The 23,552-nt window shown below is 38.2% G+C and overlaps 2 protein-coding genes and 1 long non-coding RNA gene across 12 annotated transcripts in view; 1 reads left to right on the top strand and 2 right to left on the bottom strand.

The window, feature by feature from the left end:
- The window catches only part of lrrfip1b (leucine rich repeat (in FLII) interacting protein 1b), a 49,907-nt gene extending 48,076 nt beyond the window's left edge, over positions 1–1,831 (bottom strand). For 2 of the 7 annotated variants that reach the window (XM_058402999.1, XM_058403001.1), the window contains exon 1: positions 1,172–1,831. In XM_058402999.1, coding sequence (XP_058258982.1) covers positions 1,172–1,261 — 90 coding nt within the window. In that variant the 5' untranslated portion in view covers positions 1,262–1,831. The remainder of the gene's footprint in view (positions 1–1,171) is intronic. The other 5 variants (XM_058403002.1, XM_058403005.1, XM_058403004.1 and 2 more) reach the window with 4 other exon arrangements.
- Positions 1,832–4,001: 2,170 nt separating this feature from the next.
- Positions 4,002–17,712, bottom strand: mlpha (melanophilin a). 2 transcript variants are annotated; one of them, XM_058403887.1, is made up of 15 exons: positions 17,502–17,712; positions 16,551–16,707; positions 15,410–15,631; positions 15,207–15,319; positions 14,250–14,291; positions 14,046–14,107; positions 13,107–13,196; positions 12,918–13,035; positions 10,801–10,994; positions 9,577–9,660; positions 8,350–8,574; positions 7,143–7,313; positions 5,864–6,028; positions 5,665–5,736; positions 4,002–5,458 (listed from the first exon to the last, which is right to left on the bottom strand). In XM_058403887.1, exons 2-15 carry the CDS (start codon positions 16,658–16,660, stop codon positions 5,405–5,407), a joined length of 1,722 nt encoding a protein of 573 aa, XP_058259870.1. In that variant the 5' UTR covers positions 16,661–16,707; positions 17,502–17,712; the 3' UTR covers positions 4,002–5,404. The 2 variants fall into 2 exon arrangements, with proteins under 2 accessions (XP_058259870.1, XP_058259871.1); XM_058403888.1 differs by lacking the exon at positions 7,143–7,313 and having other exon boundaries at positions 4,005–5,458; positions 17,502–17,703.
- Positions 10,879–23,552, top strand: part of LOC131362117 (uncharacterized) — a 32,097-nt gene continuing 19,423 nt past the window's right edge. The window contains exons 1-3 of one of the 3 annotated variants that reach the window (XR_009206127.1): positions 10,879–11,019; positions 12,916–13,037; positions 16,304–16,543. This is a non-coding gene — a long non-coding RNA (uncharacterized LOC131362117). Of the gene's footprint in view, positions 11,020–12,915; positions 13,038–14,197; positions 15,201–16,303; positions 16,544–23,552 lie in introns of those variants that run through there. The other 2 variants (XR_009206128.1, XR_009206129.1) reach the window with 2 other exon arrangements.

Genomic DNA, 23,552 nt, shown 5'->3' with positions numbered 1-23,552 from the left:
CTAGGGTAACTCAAATGATCACTCTTTACAACCGTGGCTAGCAAAAAGGCATCTCTGAATGCATAACATGTTGAACATTGAGGGAGATGGGCCACAACAGTTCAGGAACTACATCTAGCTTTACTCCTGTAAATGGAAAGCCAAAGATTGCATAGAGATCCCTCAGACACAGGAGAACATGTGGAGCTTCACACAGACAGGAACTGTCTCAGGATCAGACCGGGGAACTCTACAGCTGTGATGTGGCAATGCTACTTATTGTGCTACCATGCCAAGAAGATGTCAGAGTTTTCTGTATAACACTGATAAGAAATGTCATAGCACCACTCTTATGTAGTGCACAAAAAGAAAGCTATATGGAGCAGCTACAGTGCTCCTACTGTACTTTAGTCATATGCTTAAAAACTGAATATTTGGGGATATGATTCAAAGTTTCCAACGAGAACTCATATTTTAGTAGTTTGCATAACATCTGCGTATCATCCGTTACAATGAATGCTTCCCCCCCATTTCCACAGTGGCAATTACACAATCTAGCCGACTTGATTAGCCTACATAAATGCTCCTTTTACACATTAGTGAATTGCTGACGTCACGGACCGGGTGTGACGCACAGGCGTCTGACGTCAGCAGTCTCGCAGCTTCTCTGAAATTTGGCTTGAACCTTTTCAACATTATAGACGTTTTCAGGGAGCTTCCTGAATACGATAGAAACGTTATTGTGTATATTTGTTGACTCTAAGAGACTGACAACTGAACCGTTTCATCGGCTTTTACAAGGAAATCTCCCATAAGCGCGCGCACGTCATGTGTCATGAGGGTCACGCCAACAACAGCGCCCTTTGATTCCTAACAGCGTCTTTTGTCATCCAACACCATATAGATCTTCATACTCACTCATCATGGCTATTAAAAGAAAAAAAGAAGGCGTCTTGATCTCGCCATTGAGCTGGGGGTTTTTGTGAGCTATGGAGGCTGAAGAGCGAACAAAATGCTCAGGGCATGTCTTCATCGGCAATGTTATTTAGCAGCGCCGATGGTATTGAATAGCTCGGCGTGGTTCGGAGGTTTTTGCGCAGTGTGACGCTGCTGAACATCACATCACATCACATCAGCACAGCACAGCACCAGGGCAGCCTACGTGTCATTTCTATACATGATCAGCACTTACCTCTCGAGCTATTTGGTTCAGAGCATCATCCTCCGCCGACACTTTCTCCCGATTCGGAATTCTTTTCCTCCCCGTCACCTGAGTTCCCATTTTTTTTAATTCGATGTTATGATATCACTCCCAGCAAAAGATAAAACAAATGTTTGTCCAGCAAATATAAACAAAAACGCGTTGTGTCGAATGCAATCTCCTGGATCTATTTGAACAGAAATGTCCAGCTACACTGGATCCATTTCCATGTAATGAGAACAGAGCAGTGTGATGGATCTTCTAGTTGATTCCACATAGCAGCCGCAGAGCGCGTATATAAATCCTACAGGAGCTTGTTGCTCCTACAAATACGCCTCGGTTGTGTCAGAAAAAAAAATCACCACCAGAATAATGACAAATCCACTGCGATAACAACACGCTGGTGACAATAGCTCAAAAACATAACATCACAACCCTGCAAATGTCCAGTCGCTGTAAGACTGTTTCCGCTCGGCGGCGTCCGAATGCAAACAAATAAGGACAAAGTGCACGTGGAAAAGAAAAAGTTTTCATTTATTTTTACGGCACGCCAAAAGCCCGAAGGACACGAGAGCCGAAGATGAGGATCCGATCGTTCCGGGATTCGGAACCAATCGGGTTTCAGTTCCAGCTGCTGGATGTTACTGAACCAATGGCGTTTCAGGCAGTGCTCCTGGATGTGGGCGGGGCTACAAAAAAACCCAGCCACTGCCTTTCCTCTGGATAACTTGCTGATCCATAATACCAAATGAAATTGCAGTTAAATATGACAATGCAGTTAAACGTCACACAATAAAGCCAAAAGTTTGTGGACACCTGGGTATCACAAAAATACGTGAACCTTCACCAAACCTTTGCCACAAAGCACACAATTGTCTAGGTTGCCTTTGTTTGTGGCAGAATAACAAATATCCTTTCACTCTACACAAGAGGCCCAAATTGCCTCCCAGGGCCATTTACTAAACCACAACTTAATCACCTGATAATGTTATCTTATATGAAAAATGAAGATAATTAATGCAGAAGGAGAGGGAAACACTTTAATGTGCAATCAAATAAAAAACAACTGAACATGAACTATACAGAAGATGAACAAATGAATTATTCATAGCATCAGTAAATTAAATATTAATGGCAAGATGTGAAAACAGGGTGATTATATTATGATGCTGACCTGAGCAACATTATACTATGAATTTCTGCAATAACAACAGATACCAGGGCTTAGGAAAATCTTCAATCATTTCCAAATTCATAGCCGGTATTTTCAAAAATTCAGTATGAACAGACTGAATGAATAAAAACGAACTAAAATCAGATGAAGAGACGTGTTACTTAGCTATATTTAAGGTATGTTTAAGACGTTACACAAGAAATTAAAAGAATTGAATAATATTAAGTCAATACATAATACATACATTTACACAGAACACTCCAGAATATTTCCTTATAGCACCATAAATAACAGTCATGACACTATTATTGTGCTAGCTTTTAGAGTATTAGCCTAATGATTCTTACATAAATCCTAGCTAGATAATAAGTAACTAACTTAGAGACTCAAGAGAGAGAGAGAGTGCTTATTAGCATTAGTAGTTTCATTATAAGTTGCTATGAATGTCTGTACCAAGTTTGCACTGGAAATGTCTTGCCAGTTCTGCATTTCTGAGTGATTAATACATTTTAGATTCCATTTCAGTTATATCAGCTGAAATCAACAGCAGACAAACAGACTAAATTAATTAACCTTTATTATTTGGGTAGATCACTTCATGATCACAGCTTCTTTGTGCTCTTCTGGGATTACTAACCTAATTTCATAGCATAAATTCTAGTTTCTATTCAGTTTACTGTTCTGTTTTTAAAAATGATCAGTTCCCCAGTATGTATGAGGGACTTATTGCAGCATGACAATGCACCTCTGCACAATATGATGACATCCATTAGGACAAGCGTAAGAATAATATAATTATATTTATATATAATAATATATATATAATTATCAGCTAAAGCCAGCTGTTGGTCACATCTCTAATACTGTTTAAAGCTTAAAAACGCCTGGGTCCAGATGCCTGGATGTCTAAATGGTGCTTTGGCGCCCTCGTGTGTTTTTGTTGGGCAACTACAGAAAATGTAGCAGAGTATATTGTTGTATTAAGTGACCACTGGAATAGTTTACTGCAGCGGTTATTAAGGTTTTTGTTTTTTTTGAGTGCGAGCCACATTAAAAATGAAAGTGTTTCATGCTTGACAGATATCTAATCAGCATTGTGACTATAAACTAGAAATTGCTGGACCCATGTGACTTTATCCAATCAGCGGTTAATCAGTTCTATCATGTCGCCAGTAGGTGGAGTAGTTTTTTTACTCTCGTTCAAAATAAACGTTTTCCAGCCATTTTCCTCTGCTACCTTTTTTAAATAGCCGTTGGTTTACTGTATGTCACTCCCAGTGTGCTAAACAGCTAACTATTACACATTCCTAAATTGCTAATTAGTCATTTATCAGTGCCTAAAACAATTAATACTAGTCCCTCTCAATTTGTATAACACCTTTATAGAAACCTTCTTCAGATTCTTGGGTAGTCACTTCTCTAATAGAAGGGTGAAAAAAACAGTTTACAAGTTTTCTTAATTTCTTATCTCAATGAAGTTAAACCAGCCAGTCATGACTGATAAAACTATAATGCAATAAATAACATCATGTATAATATAACAGAGACAGAGAGAGATGAGTTGGCATCTGGTCTCTCTCTCTCTCTCTCTCTCTCTCTCTCTCTCTCTCTCTCTATCTATCTATCTATCTATCTATCTATCTATCTATCTATCTGTGTGTGTGTGTGAGAGAGAGAGAAACAGAGAAACAGAGAAACAGAGAGAGACATGGGTTGTTGGCCTCTGGTCTCTCTCTCTCTCTCTCTCTCTCTCTCTCTTACTCTGTGTGTGTGTGTGAAACAGAGAGAGAGAGAGAGAGAGAGAGTGAGATGGGTTGGTCTCTGGAATAGGCTGGGTCCCCCATGACCCTTTGAAGGATATACACATACACACCTTAGATAGGCAAGTCAGGTACTGTTGTATGTATTGACCAGTGCTTATTAGCATTAGTAATTTCACTATAAATTGCTATGAATGTGTGCACCAAGTTTGCACTGGAAATTACTTTCCAGTTCTCCATTTCTGAGTGATTAATACATTTACAATGTTACAATGTATTCATACATGTATATAATCTTACACTGTCACTATGTATTCAGTATGCATACACAGTTTGCAATTAATTGTACCACATAACGTAAATATTGTGTACTTACTATTGTTGTAAAATTTAATGCTACCAGCAAACAGCTTGCACTTTTGAATGTTATTGTTCCATCAGCTACTCCCTGTTTGGGGTCACCACAGCGGATCATCTGGTCCACATATTTGATTTGGCACAGGTTTTATGCCAGATGCTCTTCCTGACACAACCCTACCATTTTATCCAGGCTTGGAACTGGCACTGAGAGTTAACCCTTCAGTAGCTGGGTTAGTTCCCTGCCCAGAAATCAGGATCCTGCTGCTGGTCCACCAGTGAACTAGCACTTTTGAATAAATGTACATGTTTAGTAGTAGCCCTCTGCAAGTCCTAAGCTGATCAATAAACCCAATGAATTATGAATGAATGAGTTACTTATTGTTAAAATGTGTGTTTAGCCTGTGAAGCTACTGAAACTCAATACAGAGGATGCAATCTGGGTTGGGTCGAGGGACATGATGCTGTCTGTGCAGTCCTTACACCAGGAACATGTGCTTTAGAGCAGCAGTCAAATGAGAGGTTTATAAATATAATATAAATTTAATCATAATGTTAGAGAAAACCATACACTGAATGCTACTGATATTCAAATAAGGTTTTCATGCGAATCTGCTTAAGCATTTGTTTACACACATTTCTTTTACTCCAAAGAAAGAAAACATTCATGCCAACTTTCATAACTTATTAGTCAAAGCTAGAGGAAAGATTTACAATAGCATGTCTCATGTATTTTTATACGTCACAGCGAATGTGTGGAAAGGACAGGAAAAAGGTCCTTGTGCTAGATTACAATACTTCCTCTGGGTATAAGGAAAACTAGAACAACAGTACAAAGTACAGCAATGTTGTTAAAGCAGTGGTGTGAAGTAAAGCTGTAGAAAATGACTGTTAAAACAGCGCTCCCTTCATGTTCAGGTTCAACAATGTACTCTATTTATATTTAAAAGGGTCTTGGGACTTTCTTCCTTTTTGTATGTGTGATGCCTACATATACAGAAAAAAAAAATAGGTTAAAACCTCTAAAAGAAAACACGATAACACACATTCAACATAACCTAATATTAGCATTCAGCTTCCTCACATTAGACCAGTGAATTTGATTTGTGGATATTTAATTCACTCAGTTACAGTAATCCAATTAAATATAGTTGCATTTCACATATTGCTGTATAAAGTAAACAACAATTTACCTTTTTCTTGGCTTTATCTACTGATAATCCTGATGCATGAAGAACAGTGATTTTATTCTCAATGTCCGACACCTGATAAGAAAAAAACTTTATTACCTAATAGTAGATTAGGTGAAAACTGAAAATTGGGACAACAGTACAGACTGGAATAGCTATGATATACTCTGTATAAGTGTCGGGTTTATCACCAATGTTTTACCTCACTTTCTGTGTTCTGCACTTTAGCAGCAGCTGCTGCAAGCTGATCCTCCAGCTCAGAGAGTTCAGAGTCAGTGAGAGGGCCTGTGTAATGGTTCTTAGCACTCCGTTCAATCTGCCTCAACTTCCTCTCCATGTCAAACGACTTCCCGGCTGTCAGATATACCTAGAAGAGAGCAGACAGTGTTGTGGAAAAACCAGAACCTCGACTGTTGCTTCACAAAATTATAAACCGTGAAAAATACTTGAGTAATTAGACTCAATAAAATCTCTTATTCCTTACGATTTTGTTGAGACTTTCAAAGTACTTGTTAGAAATAATAAAGGGCATGTCTTCTTTAATCTAGCCTTGACTGTATACTGTTTAAGCAAGTTTAGCATCCAATAATTTCAGTTTCGCTTTCAAGTATTTTAGTTTAGCACCAATAATCAACTAAAATTAAATTTAAATTCATCAATGAAAAAAAAACCTATCAATAATCATTCCAGTTCTTCATCTGTGCTGACTTTCTCATGCTACACACAGTAGCTAGTGATATTACTAGCCTCCTGCACCTGAACACAGATAAGCCACATGACTTCACTATTTATCTTATTCAATATGCTGGAGTAAGCAAAGATTCATATAAAAAAATTGTTTTCCTTACTCACTAGAGGACAAGTGAGTAAAGAAGACAAAGCATGCTAATTAACTGGCTAAATTTAGCATAATTGGCTAGGCAGCAAGACAGATTGCTAATACTAGCTAGCTAATTGTAAATATTGGTAATTTATGGGATATTTTCTATTTTTTCTGATTAATTCATTCAGTTCAAACTATGTAGCATTGGTGGTGCATATGACCAGTAAATTACACTGAGATTGAATGATGTTTATTAGCATAAAGGGTGTGAATTCTTTAAAATGGCAATAATGTTTCAGCAGCTTTGGATAAATGAGTAAAAGTTCGTTTTCACGCAAAAACACTTACATTTCATTTAACATTTACTTTTTAACACTTTGCTTTCACCTGACAACAGTTTTGACTTTTCATTGAAATTTTGTCATCAATACCTTCACTTAAGTATAATTATTCAGTACTTTTTTCGCCACAGGCTACAAAACTCAATACAATCCTTGGCTTAGAGCTGTTCAACCATGGACCTTTTAACCAATGTTCATTCACTGCACACTGAATTCACTCACTAAACTAAACTAAGTGTCAGTAAATCATATTAACTATGAACCCCAGAATATGGATGAATACAGACTGTATGTATGCAAAATATCTGTGGGCTTACATTTTCCTCAAGCTCCCTGTAAGCAGCATCAGCTTGCTTTACGTCTGTGCCCGCTAACTGAGGTCTGTCATTAGGGTTTGAGGGGGCCAACTCGCTCATAGCATTTTCTGTGGCATTAATGGTTCTTAGAATCTCGGTTGTGATGTCGCATAGAGCCGCTGCGGTGGATCTCTGAAAGCCATGTAGAGGGAACAGCAATTAGCTGAGAGGAGACGATGTAAATATGTCTTTGCAATTGTGGTGCTATTCTGTCAGCTTTGTCAGATGTTTTTGTTATTTTCGTTATTATTTCTGTGAGCTATTAGCTGTTGTGTGCTCCTATGATGTCACAGGGGGACGTTGCTAGTGCATTTACAATGGTGTTTAAGAGGAGAAATATTTCAGCGATCTCAAACAGTAATAACATTCAGAGTTCAGGATTGTTAATTTCGTATTGATATTTAATTTCAGATTTCCAGAATTCAGTGCAGCTATATGATGCAGTTGGGCTGAAAAACTGAAAAAAAAGGATGGTGATGTTGATGGCGGTATTAGCATGAAGGTTTAAATTTAGGAACCAGATCAGTTTTAGCAGATGATGAGAGCTGGAGAGTTTAAAATTCTAAAGCACTAAAGCACTGCTGCATCACTCTTTTTAGGTAGGGTTAAATAATGTGAGGGCTTAATCCCACTGGTGTCACTATCATCTGGGTGTTCAAAGGCACTGTGGGTAATGTAGGGCATCATTGAATATAGAGCAGCATGTCCCATAACAGAAAGGAGGTAGCTTAGTGGCTAAGGTGTTGGCCTTACTACTCCGAAGGTTGTGAGGTTGAATCCCAAGGACAACAACCTTCAGATACACAGTTGTATAAATGAGATTTTGGATAAGGGTGTGTTCCTAAATGCTGTGAATGAAAGAAGTTTAAATAAACTAAAAAGAAGTCAACTCAAAGTTTCATTACTATAATGATCACAAAGTAATATGATCAGGTTTGATTATTCCTTTAAGAGTTGGATATTATATGATAAACAGTAGTTACTAAGGAATATTTTTATTACGATACTTCCACTAGGCGTAAGTAACAGTAGAACAGTAACAAAGTTGCATAGCAAAACAATATTGTTAAAGCACTGGTGTGATAAAAAGCTGATGAAAATTATCCTTAATAATTCTTAATTAATATTTCTTTGTTCACACCAAGAGTTGTGCATGTACTATAATCACCTTCTGAGTCTCAGTAGGCATCTCATCACTAGAGGAGCTCAAGGCTGCTTCCTGTACTGCTGATGCTTGTTCTGTGTGTTGGACACCTCTTACACCAGGCCCCTTGAGTTGAGTGAGTTTCTTTGGCTCATCCTCATCTGAAGACAGTACTCTGTCACTCATTAGCTCATCCAGCTTTTTTTTCAGCTTCTCCTCTTCCAGCTGGCTTGCTGAGACTTGCGCCTGCTACAGGGACACACAAAATGTTCACTTTTCTGCCTTTAACAAGAGCTGGTGGGAGTTGGATTACAGAGGAGTAAGTCAAAACAAGTGAAGGACCTTTTTATTTAAGTTGGATGACTTAAGCCACTCACTGAGCCTTCCCCTGGTTCAGTAGAACTAATAATACTTACTGAAGGAACTGGTAAAAGCTTAGATGAAGAGGGAAAGATCTCAAGCTCACTTGCCTTGATTTAGTCCTGCCAGATATACACTATATTGCCAAAAGTTTTTGGGACACCCCTCCAAATCATTGAATTCAGGTGTTGTTTTTCAGGGGTTGGGCTTGGCCCCTTAGTTCCAGTGAAAGGAACTCTTAACGCTTCAGGAAACCGAGAAAGTTTGGACAATTTCATGCTCCCAACTGTGGGAACAGTTTTGGGGATGACCCCTTCCTGTTCCAACATGACTGCACACCAGTGCACAAAGCAAGGTGCATAAAGGCAAGGCTGAATGAGTTTTGTGTGGAGGAACTTGACTGGCCTGCGCAGAGTCCTGACCTCAACCAGATAGAACACCTTTGAGATGAATTAGAGCAGAGACTGCAAGCCAGGCCTTCTCGTCCATCATCAGTGCCTGACCTCACAAATGCACTTCTAGACGAATTGTCAAAAATTCCCATAAACACACCCCAAACCTTGTGGAAAGCCTCCCCATAAGAGTTGAAGCTGTTATAGCTACAAAGGGTGGGCCAACTCCATAATACTTTCATGTGCATGTAAAGGCAGATGTTAAACTTTTGGCAATATAGTGTATCTAGTTTGTCCCCAAAATACACTATATGGCCAAAAGTATGATGACATCTGTGGGCTTCAAATTTTGGAGCATCAGTTGGAATAATCAGGCATCCAAATACTTTTGGCCATGTAGTGTAATATAACAAACTTTTAGGAAAAAAACATTGCAAACATTTACATAGCATGGAATACTGTTAAGAGTGTTTGAAAGTGTTCTTTTATTCCTTTTTACCTGATCATTTGGCAAAGCCATCTTCTCCTCCAGTCGATTCAGGAGACTCTCAATGGCAAACATTCTCTTATTCAGTTCATTAATCTGCATTCGAGCATTGATTGTTGGTGGTGGGAGAAAGAAAAAGAGAGATGCAAATAAGTGTCAAACAAACAATCCATGTTCATGTCTGATCACAGATATTGACAAGCTTGGGAGTTTAGTAATATTACATACAGCATAGCAGTGATGCTCAGGGCGGTGGTCAAACTGGGACATGAATTGCTATTATTTAGCATCCAATCAGAACACAATCGATTTTTGCCGATTAAATTCATCAGTGTAGAAAAAAACCCTATCTATAATCCTACCAGTTCTTTGTCTGTGGTGATCTTCTCATGCTACACTGTGTAGCCACAGCTAGCTGTGTGAACCTGAATATGGATAAGCCACAAGACTTCAGCATCAATCTTAAGGATGAACACCCCTTAATAAAAAAAAGTTCACTATGCTGGAGTAAGCAAACACTTACACAAAATGAAGTGTCTTCTTAACCCACTAGAGGGCATCTAGTTTGAAAAGCATGTTGAGGTAAATTTTGCTAACATTAACTGGGCTTTTAACTAGCAGATAGCTAAATACATTCTGTAGCCACATAACTGGCTAGGCAGAAAAGCAAACTGCAAATGGTAGCTAGTTCATGGTAAAAAGAAACCTATCAATAGCTTGACAGTGAAACTCTTAGGGATGTTCAATGTATCATGCATAAATCAATCAAACAAACAAACAGCTTTTTTTGAGCTTGTAGCTTTAGAGCTATTTTTACTTTCTCCTCCATAAGCATTTTGAGTGAAATAAATTATGATAGAGTAAATAATCCACCTTGTGAAAATAAAAATTCAATCTCCTGACATGACTGTCTCTGACCATTTGGAATATTTTTCTTACAGTCACTGGGGGTGCTGTTGCGCTTCGTGCCATAAAATCCAAATTAATCTTCTTTAAGATGTGTCAACAGGACATTTTATTGTATGGGATCTGATGCCAAAAAAGAAACCTTATATTGATATATAATAATACTGCAAATATGGACGGCTTAGCACTGTTAGCCCACTGATACCAGCCACTCATGATAATTAGCTTACACTGTGCTGTGTTAAGCTTCATTTTATTAAACATATCCCCAGAACTCATGTCATGTACTTGTGTCAATTATGAACGTAATTCTTTCATGCAGATGCATACTGGAGGAGTGTTGTGAGTGATGTTTTCCTGAGAGGAGGCCCGGCTGCGGCGGCGTGATGGGAGTTGATAGACGGGGACGCGATAAGCATCCTCCTCCTCTGAGGTGTCCAGATAGTAGGAGCGTTGTGGTAACGCAGGGATCTTGGATAGAGAGCGAGCACGGACCATCCTGTGCTCAGAATACATGCCATCATCTAAACAGGGGGAAAGTGATAGCTGGTAATTATCCTTTTATGCTCCTTATGTTCTACTAATAGAGGAAGAATGTTAGAAAATCGCTACGTGTCGAGCCGAGTTCATTTATTCAGTTCAATTACGTTTGATCTGTGTGGCGTTTTAACAGCAGACACAATCATAAAGCAGTTTTAAAGAAATCTACAGTATATGTAGATGTATTTCTAATACATCTAAGACTTTTATACAAGGCAGTGCATTGAATATTAACTAAGGCAGAAATCCTTCAAGGATGTAGCTAAACAATAATATACTACTACAACCTGGTTGTTATTGAATTTTAAACTCTTCATGGATGGGTGATTGGATGAATATCTGGTTAGATGTACCCTGTCCAAAAATCCTATTGGAATTTCAATTGATCTTGTAGGATTTAAATTAATTTTTAGAATCTTACTAGATATTGTCATTTTTCCAGATAGAATTTTTGTTTTTCTTGTACGATCCTATTTGATCTTTAGGATCTTAATGGATCTCCATTTTCTTTCACCTTATTATTACTCTATTTTATTGAAAATAACATGTATTCTGATCAACACCCTCCACCACCCAACCAACCAACACACACACACACACACACACACACTTATGTTTATGATGTTCCTGTATATGTTGACGTGTGTAAATTAATTTGATATTCCCTGCACACCTTACAGTTTAAGGTGAGTGTGATCAAATTTTAAAACACATTTAGAAAAAGTTTGGTTATTAAAAAAAAAAAGATATGGTGGAAAACTGGACCTTTAGGATTCATAAAATACAATATCACAGTGAATTCTCATATAGACCTGAACAATAACACAAATGGATCCCATTACAAATCCTGTAGAAGTGGCCCACTAGCATGCTCATGTCTTGTCCTACTGTAAAAGGCAATTCTAACAGGAATCTTACTGGTTCTATAATTCAAGTTCAGTTTAGGAATGTAAAAGAAAAGAAAAAAACTGTTTAGGATTACAGGATGGTGTGGTAGGTAAACAGGAACTGATTAGCTTCAGAAGCTGTATTTGGATATTTCATCTGTATTAACTATTGTTAGCAATGGAATAACAGAAACAACTTTTCACTAACACATATATTTCAGAGGAGAGAATATTGTTAAATAAAGGACTGAGATGATGCAAGTCCACTCTCTGATACTGCAATCCTACTCATGACCTATTTAAGCTTTTTGTTTTCTAGGCACTAGCTTGCTGACTAAATGTTTGTTATGACAGGATGGTCATTGGCCTATAAATAAATAAACAATTTATTATCCTTCATATAATATTTCATTGGCTAAAGTTACATATTCAGGTGTATTTTTAAGGCCTTGTTGTGGGGTCCAAGAATCACTCTTTGGCAGGTTTGGGATTTGTAGAATTTTTAAAGCTTTTAACATGAAGTGTTGTTAAATAACAACTGTTTAGTTCTAAATTTTGTATTTTTCAGAAGGTGTTGTTAAATTTTCTAGAGCAAATCAATTATTTATTTTAATGCAATTGGAAGGAGACTCCAGTATCAGAGCTTTGTAACAGTTATAGGTTTTCAGTCTTGGAAGATGCAGTTTCATGATACAAGAGAGAAAAAGAGGTTTCATATAATAATGTTTCATATAATATGAGGGATCATATAATAATGTTACCTAGAATGGAATAAAAAGAAGGCATGTTGTTTTGTTAAATATTGTGAAATTACTGTGTTACAATGGAAATGAAACATTTTGAGAAGGGTTGTTATTGGAAAATAATAAACTTCAGCCTGGTAATGACAAATAATTATGCCCAATCATTCTTTATTACTGACCTAATTTGTTATATATGAGAACTGTTTAATTTATCATTCATTGTATAAATATAAGGAATGATGAGTGTGTGTGTGTGTGTGTGTGACTTCTTATAGACCTGGTCGTGAGAAACGATCCAGACTCTTCCTTCGACTCATGCGGTGGTGATGGTGATGGTACATGTCAGCGCTGTATTCCAAATCATTCCGCAGCACTCCACGTTCATCTTGTACATACTGTAAGTTGGAAAAATACATTATGGAAATGTCCATGTTTAAAGTAAATATGAATGAAAGAGCACACTTGCCTGCATAGAATGTCGCCGGGAATGGCTGCCGTACTCATCTATTTCCAGGTCCATAGGATGGACAGAAAGTAGACGTTTTGTCTTTCGCATCTCATTGGGGTTGGGGGACGAAGCACAATGTATTAGAAATCACTGTATAAAATCACAACAGCTGCGATGGGTGTGTGTGTGTGTGTTCTGTTATATATACGGTATACAAGTCCTTCAACAAATTATTCTACATTTTTTATTGCATTGAATACAAATTATTTCTTTTGAATGATCTATGATTATTTTTTACATATGTAAGCCAGTGTTTCCTCATCTTTCTAGATTTTAAGTTGTAATCATAGGGCAGGATGCTCGCTTCCCCATTTAGCTCAATAGAGTTATAACTGAACCTATTGGACAAATATGGAGGCCCATTGAGGCAGGAATTACTCTGCCCCATGCTCGCTCTATAAATATTTTCAGGAGCAGCAGCAGACAGGACATTTAATAACAGGGTTGCCATTTTTTGTTTTATGCCAAATTAGACTAAATATTTAAATATTTTAAATATTTTATGGCCACCCAGATCTTCTTTTAAAGTAAATAATCAGAAGTTAATGTAATACATTTACAAATGAACAAACAAAGGTGAAGTGCAAGTGCAGACAGGACAAAAGTGTTTCTATTATGAAATACTATATATTGCAAAGATTGGGAGAGGGTTACGGGGGATAATAGCATGGGAAGTATCTGTATATTAGAAATGTCTGTGCACTACAGTGATCTTGCTTCACTATGCAAAGGCTGAAAAAATAAGAAAAATAAGCCTGCCATTTCTGTTTTGGGGGCTAGTTTCAAGACTTTTATATCATTTTTGAGATGTAGTTGGGCTGAAAGGTCTTTTAAAGATTCTCTTATAAGATTAATATACGTTACGAAATAAAGCAGGCTTCACTGGAAATTGTTTACCTGTTTATAGCGCTGTCCTTCCACTGCATCCATATGCTCATCATCATGGCCATTGTATACATCTAATAGTAAATCAGTAATATTGAATCACTTATCGAGTTAAAAGAAATGTTACACTGGATTCATTCCTTTCTACTTGTGATCACTATCAGGGATGAACAGCTGCTCTTGTTTCAAGCACTGCATTGTTCATGCACCACTCACTGTGGACGTCAGGCATGGATTGCACGTCATCGTCACGGCGACCTGGACAAACAAAGGGGATTAATGTCAATGCTAATCCTTTCTTGGTATCATGCTAACTGCTGGAATACCAACATTAACGTTTAATAAAAATAGGCTTTTTATGGAACCCAGCTGGTCATATTACTCATCCATAGGACATTACTGATTTGAAGAATAAACAATGTGCTTTTTCTATACAGTTGAATAAAATGTTTATCCCTAAAGGGCAGTTAATTATAAGGACTCTCAGTATCAGGATAGTAAAAAAAAGCCTGAAGTACAGGGTGTGTTAAAGCAGTGTTTCAGCTTAAAAAAGAAATTTTAATTCTCTTGAAAAATAATAGTGGGATATGTGACTAAATATTTCAAATGCTTGAAAAGCCCAGTGATTTAAACCATCTCAGTCAGCTTGGGTCATGCTCAGTAATCCTCCTGCCTGTTATGCATTCTAGGTATGTTTTCCATTTCTCTATTTACCTTGTCTGATCATGCAGGATAGTCATAAATAACCTCGACAGAACGTGCTCAGACACCAGCACAACATGTGATCTGTGTTGGCCTCAATATTCTGGATACACCCTCCGGCTCTGACACTAAACAAGAAGTCACTGATCTACTTCAGACACACACTGACAATGAATGCTTATAATGAACTGACACGAGCTGTCAGCCTTGATGAGTAGGCCATTATTTTGAAGGAGATGCTTAAGGAATTCACAAGACTTTCCCCATGTCATATGACTTTCATGGCAGTGATATATGTCTTAAATATCCTTCACTCTAACATTGTGTAACAAAACACTTGAGGTCCCTCAATACAAAAGGTGATTATGTTGGCTTAGGACATGCATGGAAAAGTATGATAATGCAGTACAGTAATGTGAGAGGTCATTTTAACACATCCCAGGCTATCAGTATGCTTTTTATAGCACTCACCCTCTTCATTTAATCTCTTGTAAAGCGACCTCATCACTTTGGCACTGCCGAAGCGCTTGAAGCGAGAGCGTATGTTGTCGTGATACCAGCCCAGGGTTCCAATTTTTAGTATCCTGTAAGAGCAGAAAGTAAATAGTTAATGTCAAAAGTTCTTACTCATTTTCGACATGCCAGTTTTTCTCCCCTAAAGGGACGAATCTGACCTGGACATTCGGCATGGATCGCACACCCAGCCATGCTCCTTTGTACTGTAACGGCTGCAAGTCTTGCAGATGTAGAGATGGCAGTCCAGACACTGGCGCTTGCTGTTCACCAGGAACTTGAAAGGCTGCAGGCAGCGGATGCAGTGGGAATCAGTGAGGCTGGACTGAGAGCTCAGGAGCTCTCGCTTTGTGTCTTCTTTCTCAATTATTGTCCTTAACTCCCTGGAGGACACAGAATCAACAAAGTAGGGGTGTCATTATCTGTATCTTTATCTGATTGGTGCGCCAAATATTTATAGTGTGAGCACGGCCTAATCTGGAAGGTTTTGTTTACTAAAAATTGAAGCTTATCAATAAGTCCCAGGAAAAAAAAAAAGTTGTTTACTAAAGATGAATGAATGCACGCTGGAAATGCATTACGTACATGCACATGGTCAATGTTTTTGTCCTACAAGCTACATATCTAATCACTGCCTCATGCCTGCATAGAAATAACAACTGCTGGTTCACATGATTTTTGTTGCATTCCATGGGCTCTCTAGACTCAAAGTAGATAAATGAAAAAAAAAACAAAACAGGAGTGCACTTCTTATTCATAATAGCATTATTTGTTCAATCTGAGTAATATATTCATATTTGGATACATGCCTGAATATGTCTGAGAGTAAGTTCCTCGACATAGACTGAGCTTAGCATTGTCCTATACCAGTATGCGCCAATCACAAGCTTAAGCTGAATATAGAATCTCTCTGCAGCCTTTCTAGTCTGGGTTAAACTTTGGAAAATTCTATCTTTACTGAGAAGGATAATACACCTCTCAAAAAATATCTGGTTGAAAAAGTCTTTGTGTTAAGACGACAGACAGAGAGTTCTCACACCACCTTGTTTTCCCAGGCAGAGCTATGGAGCAATCTGACCTTGTGACTTTGCTGTGATTATCATCATGGGAATGGGTTCAGCACTGAGCTGCTCTCATTATTTCACAGAAAGGAGTGACCTGCTTGTACATGACCTTCACTGTCTTAACATGAAATGCTGTTGCTAAGTGAACATACCTGCATCAATCAAAATAACAATATCAAGATATCAAGCAAAATGAAAGGAATGTCTGAGGAATTAAATTCCGATTTGTTGAACTCACCCGAGTCTCGCCTCCTCTTTCTTCCTAAGCTCAAAATCTCTCTGGATCACCTCCCACACGTGCTTGGCCTCCTCATCTGTGAGTCTGGATAGGTCCAATTTCTTATCCATTCTACAACGTTGTTTTTTTTTGGTACTGTAGCCTTAGTACAAAAGACCTGGATTTCATAAAATGTACAGGGAAGATATATGAACCCATACACTTATTTAGTACTTCACTTTAGTCAGTTTCTAAATCTGTAAAAGAAAATGCAAGATAAGAGAATATAAAAAAGGAGCTCAAATGTGTTGCAGGACAGAGTTCACTAAATAATTAATAAAACATTCAGTGTTTACTGTTTATATGTTCGTAAAAACAAAAAAGAATTAAAACAGTGAATCTGTATGGAATTTCTTCCAAATGCAGCTAAATATCTATAACAGTTATTAAAATCATACATGTAATATTTAGCTAAAAATGAATTTCTCCAGCTTAAAGAAGAACATAAATTCAATATCATATAGATTGGAATTGAAAGCAGTTAGTCTTCTTCTTCTTCTTCTTCTTCTTCTTCTTCTTCTCCTTTTTAAGTTTAACATATGCGTCATGGTTTAATCATTTACACTTTCAGTGATGATGTGTTCAGTATTAATTATTGATTAACATAATGTATATATTGAACTGAAGATGAAGAAGAAGAAGTGCAAAACTACAGTCGCAGTGGCAGGTTAATGCTTTGAATCCTAATCCATATTCTATTGATCTGATGTCTGTCTGTAGATCTGTGCATATGGTGATGATTTAAAGATTAGAACTGGACTAACTGAGTGTGGGTGAATTAATCAAGCATGGCAGGCGTCTAACACATTTAAAGAGACATTCATTTGCGCATGTTCTAGTGCTATACTGTCACTTTATAATACATTACATAATCAATATTACAATATTTAAAATAGATCTGAGTGTATTTACCTCTTTCGACCCTCGTGTTAAACAGCGATCAGCGGCTGTTGTCGACTCCACTGAAAATGAAGCGAAAAAAGCAGGCTAAAATATTTCTCCTGTGCTGATCACATGCTTACATTTTCAAGTGAAAAAAGAAGAGACAGACAGGCTTAGTGTTTCCAGTGAATGGAGTGCTTTTTCATTTAAAATAGCTCAAGGAAAGTGTCATTCCTCTACCATCTACAGACAAACAGCCATTGTGATACTGATTTTAAGAACTGTACTTATATAATACTGCTGCATTTATAAAATGTAAATTTAAAAGAAAAGTATCCCTTGTGTGTCTGTTTCTTTTTCATGTAGATAAAAATATTTAGACTAATCTAATTTTGAGATCATGATCGAATTTCATTCGACATTAGAAACGATTTTATTCTGGACAGGGTCAGAGTGGATCTGGAGCCTACCAGAGGAACCTGTCCATCACAAAGCACCATGCACACACACATTCACACTCTTGGCATGTATTGGGCGTTGAAAGAAAACCCAAAGGAAATCCACACAGACATGGGGAGTACATGTTTAGTCCACATAGACAATAATACAAGTTACCCTGGAGCTGTGAAGCACTGTGACTTAACTAATTTCTATTCTAATTCATTGTCAATAAATTGGTTCCTACATTTATTAAAGATAGGCCTCTGCTCATGGACCTGGAACAAAAGTACTCTGTTGTCAAATGTTTATAACCATAATGTTATAAATGACCATTGTTAACTACTGTTATAGCTAACACTATAGTAATTACTCCAGAGTACTGCTCATTTGGACCATGCACATAACTGAAGGACAAATAACCAGAGGGACAAAAAAAGAACATTTTCCAAATGTATATAAATATATATATATATATATATATATATACACTATATTGCCAAAAGTATTCGCTCACCTGCCTTAACTCTTCTGGGAAGGCTGTCCACAAGGTTTAGGAGTGTGTTTATGGGAATTTTTGACCATTCTTCCAGAAGCGCATTTGTGAGGTCACACACTGGTGTTGGACGAGAAGGCCTGGCTCTCAGTCTCTGCTCTAATTCATCCTAAAGGTGTTCTATCGGGTTGAGGTCAGGACTCTGTGCAGGCCAGTCAAGTTCATCCACACCAGACTCTGTCATCCATGTCTTTATGGACCTTGCTTTGTGCACTGGAGCACAGTCATGTTGGAAGAGGAAGGGGCCAGCTCCCAAACTGTTCCCACAAAGTTGGGAGCATGGAATTGTCCAAAATGTCTTGGTATGCTGAAGCATTCAGAGTTCCTTTCACTGGAACTAAGGGGCCAAGCCCAGCTCCTGAAAAACAACCCCACACCATAATCCCCCCTCCACCAAACTTTACACTTGGCACAATGCAGTCAGACAAGTACCGTTCTCCTGGCAACCGCCAAACCCAGACTCGTCCATCAGATTGCCAGATGGAGAAGCGCGATTCGTCCCTCCAGAGAACGCGTCTCCACTGCTCTAGAGTCCAGTGGCGGCGTGCTTTACACCACTGCATCCGACGCTTTGCATTGCACTTGGTGATGTATGGCTTGGATGCAGCTGCTCGGCCATGGAAACCCATTCCATGAAGCTCTCTGCGCACTGTTCTTGAGCTAATCTGAAGGCCACATGAAGTTTGGAGGTCTGTAGCGATTGACTCTGCAGAAAGTTGGCGACCTCTTCGCACTATGCGCCTCAGCATCCGCTGACCCCGCTCCGTCAGTTTACGTGGCCTACCACTTCGTGGCTGAGTTGCTGTCGTTCCCAAACACTTCCATGTTCTTATAATACAGCTGACAGTTGACTGTGGAATATTTAGGAGCGAGGAAATTTCACGACTGGATTTGTTGCACAGGTGGCATCCTATCACAGTTCCACGCTGGAATTCACTGAGCTCCTGAGAGCGACCCATTCTTTCACAAATGTTTATAAAAACAGTCTGCATGCCTAGGTGCTTGATTTTATACACCTGTGGCCATGGAAGTGATTGGAACACCTGATTCTGATTATTTGGATGGGTGAGCAAATACTTTTGGCAATATAGTGTGTGTATATATATATATATATATATATATATATATATATATATATATATATATATATATATATATATATATATATATATATATATATATATATGTATATATATATATATATATATATATATATATATATATATATATATATATATATATATATACATTTGGAAAACGGAAAACGCTCTTTTTTTGTCCCTCTGGTTATTTGTATATATTATTATATATATAGACAGCACATGGAAGTGATCACTGCTGCTGATAATGGCCCCATGTGGACTACTTGGTGATATATGGGACTGCCGTGGATAGTACCACTTGGAAACCATGGCACGACATTTGATAGCACCATTGTGTTACTGATTATTTTCCTGCAACATTATGTCCTGTCATGTTTTATTCTTTACTTAGAGCAAGGCTTTTCCCTTCCTTTGGTCAATGATACATTTTCTCCCCCCCAAGGTCACTCATTTGCATTTTAGTGCCTTTGTATTTGGGATCAGCAAAGTTGTCTAGGCCTGATTGTACACTTTCTGCCAGCAAGACACATGGCAAGGTGACAGAGAGAAAGAGAGCGTCTATTTACTGTGCGACCATGTACAGGCAGCGGCTGCCGAGTCTGAAAATGCACTGTGGATATTTTTACACAGCAGGGCTCTTAGATGCACACTCTGCAGAAACTCAGGTCATGTTTTTCAGGTCACATCTTTCATTGTGTCCTTGATTTGCACACATATTCAACACCTCATAAACTGTAAAGGACTTAGATATAAAAAGATATAGCATCTTACTCAAATGCAAGTTGAGTTATTAAATTAAATTTCCATTAAATTGGATTAGTAAACAAAGACCAAAGGCCAATTCACAATAAGTTATTGAAAAATATTACTGTTGAAGATTTCAGGACATTTTGTGACACACAATCTTCTTTTGCTGGTTAGAGCAGGAGTAGGAGCTCTGGTCCTGTTTTTTGTTAAGCCATGGGAGTTGAGAGAGGCTGTGTCCTTCGTTGAGTTACAGCAGAGGCTAAGGGCGAGCTGATTCACAAGTCTAAATTTAGATGCAATATACTGGTCCATGTTCGCCAACCAGGGGAAGTCCTGTTTTTATTTAGAGAAGCAGGTTTGAGCTTCAAGCCCTATTTTGCAATGTGCTGTTTCTGGATCAGACCAGACATACTGGATAAATCTACAGCTGAGTAATAAAGGAAAGAGCTAGATGTCTTTTCAAGAATGTTGAAAACAGAGTGGATGAGGATCAGTAGTTTGTTCAGGGGGAACTGGTTCATGGGTGTGACTTTGACTCAAAGGAAAATTATAGCTTCAAAAACAGAGCCATCCATAAAGATTCTGAATACTTTATTTGGTAGATATCAAAGCCACGCTGTTCAATATCAGAAGAATAGGCAAGCATTTCTCACTGGTCCTGAAAATATACTTAGGTTTGGTTTATTGGGAACAATTATTTACCCAATAGGAATTGTCCATCTCTAGTTACACAAGAGAAGTGAAGTTTATCACATCCTAAATAAAATTGTCTTCCCCAAAATGAGGTCATTTTTTAAGTAAGTATACACAAATGAGCAGTTTAATAAGTGCTGGTGAATGTGTTAGCATGAGTTATAGGGGTTTTTCCATTGTGTGATTATCCACAAATAGAGATCAGGTTAGGTTAATATACAAATAAATCCATCATGACAACACCAAACCCATGTGTGAGACACTATTTTGATATACTTTAATACTGATTGCATGACTGGGCCAAATGTACTTGGTGCTGAAGCATCATCAGCATACCTCAACATGTTGGAAACATGATACCTGCTGTTCATACCATGGAGTATTCATATACCATCAGAATGTAAAATACTATTCTAAGCATCTGTGCTTTACAGAGGTGTGGAGTTTCATGGTTTTCATCAAGTCAGCCATCGAGACAGCAGCTGAAGTGTTATAAAACAAAGATTTACTTCACTTGAATAGATCTGTAATGGTGGTATTGTTGAACCAGATATGATTTCATAGCAATTGTACAATTCAACATTACAAAGCATCTTAAATGCCAATGATAGAAACAATGTCATGTAATAGGTACATGAAGTTCTTTGCGTTGGCTTTAAGGTTCCTTCTGAGTGTGATTTTAATGCAGGCTGCAAATACAGTATTACACTTTTAGGTTAGACAGTTAGGTTTAAGATCTAAAGCTATAGATACCGAAGTTTAGCTTTTGTTTTCTGATATTTATATCAAGATGTGTTAAACAATATAGGCGTGACCGATGTGCTTGTATGTTTCGCATCATGAGCACATCCTATGTTCACTCACACTTTGGCTTGTCCATCACTCTAGTAGAAGCATCTGGTTTTCTGATTGTGGTGAATGGTTTGCATCTTGCTTTTTTGAATGGTGGATTTTGATACCTACGCTACTGCCTTACTGCGGTTTTGGTGATGTCACTGGCTGTTGTTGTGTAATTTTTGTTTTTTTCAATCATCACAGCTCTCACAATGTTTCTGTCATCAACTGCTCTTGTATTTTTTGGTGGACATGTTCAAAACTAGTGTTTCTTACTTTTTCAGGACTTTCCAGTTTGCTGAATTGGCTATGTCTAATGCTTGTGCAATGGCTCTGATCAATTTTCCCTCTTTCCTCAGCTACAAAATGGCTTGCTTTTCTCCCGTTGACAGCTCCTTGGTCTTCATGTTGGTTTTTCCTTTTTAACAACAGATGCAGTCTCCACAGATGAAACCCAGGGCTCAAACCAAGAGTAGACATTCAGAGCTATTAACTGTTTAAACAATCGATCTGTTCCAATATTTTTTTAACTTGGTGGATTCAAACAAAAGGGGCAATGATCTAGAGGTAAATATGAAGGATGAAGTGAGTTGATTGTGAATGTTGAGGGGTGGGATTTATATGTCAGCAAGTGAACACTCAGTTCTCATAGTTCACGTGTAAGTGTAAGGATCTGAGCCTCTTCAACAAGGGCTGAATTGTGAACACTAATTGACTGGGTATGAGTATCAACAAAACAGCAGGTGTTGTGGGGTGTTTACAGTGTGCAGTGGTTAAGACCTTCCAAAAGGATCACGGACCACCAAGGCTCATTAATGCACCTGGGGAGTAAAGACTAGCCTGTCTGGTCCAATCCCACGGAAGAGCTACCGCAGCACAAATTGCTGAAAAAGTTAATGTTGGCTATGATAGAAAGCTGTCAGAACACACAGTGCATTGTAGTTTGCTGCGCATGGGGCTGCATAGAAACAAACAGGTCAGAGTGACTATGCTGACTCATGTACGCCGCCAAAAGTGTCTACAATGGGCACGTGGGCAAGAGGGTGGCCTGGTCTGGCAAATCATCTTTCTTTTACATCATGTGGACAGCCAGTTGTATATGCATCACCAGTGGAGGCAGTGTGATGCTCTGAGCAATGTTTAGCTTGGAAATCTGGGGACACATAATACCTACTTTAACACTGTTGTACACCAAGTACAGAGGCAGTGGTGTCTTTCAGAAGGCTCCCTGCTGCACCTGCTGCAAAAATGATTCAGGAATAGTTTGAGGAAGATAACAAAGAGTTCAAGGTGTTAACTTGGCCTCCAAATTCCCCAGGTCTCAGTTTACTTTTCTTATTTTGTGCTTATTTAGCTTAATGCAATGTAACTATCCCACTGTACTGTACAGCTATTGTTTGAAGTCTGAACCCTAGCAACTATTTGTAGCTGATGGTGGAATCAGTGTTGACCCCTGGCCACATAGCACTGGCAGGCATTTGAGTCGGCAGCTGTAATTGTCGAGGATGGAAACATGAGGCGTGCTGTCATCTATTCCTGGACTTACATGGCTTCTCTCATTCTCACCCTGCAAAAATAGTCTGCCTCTTGAATAGTCTGCCTCACCAGTTAGGAAAATTTGTTGTTGCTGTTGCATCTGTTCCTAACAACAACTATATAAAGTCCTGTGTGTGGATATTTGTGTAGAGGAGAGTTCTTTTAAGCAACAAA

The sequence above is a fragment of the Hemibagrus wyckioides genome, linkage group LG11, assembly GCF_019097595.1.
Source record: "Hemibagrus wyckioides isolate EC202008001 linkage group LG11, SWU_Hwy_1.0, whole genome shotgun sequence".
NCBI lineage: Eukaryota > Metazoa > Chordata > Actinopteri > Siluriformes > Bagridae > Hemibagrus > Hemibagrus wyckioides.
Note: the sequence above shows the minus strand (reverse complement) of the source record. Positions and strands in the feature narration are given on the sequence as shown.

Coding starts and splice junctions, on each gene's coding strand:
- mlpha (XM_058403887.1), bottom strand. CDS start 16,660: ATGGATAAGAAATTGGACCTATCCAGACTCACAGATGAGGAGGCCAAG. Junction 14,108..14,249: donor ATCCATGCCTGACGTCCACA/GTGAGTGGTGCA, acceptor ATTTACTATTAG/ATGTATACAATGGCCATGAT. Junction 13,036..13,106: donor CCCGGCGACATTCTATGCAG/GCAAGTGTGCTC, acceptor TCCAACTTACAG/TATGTACAAGATGAACGTGG.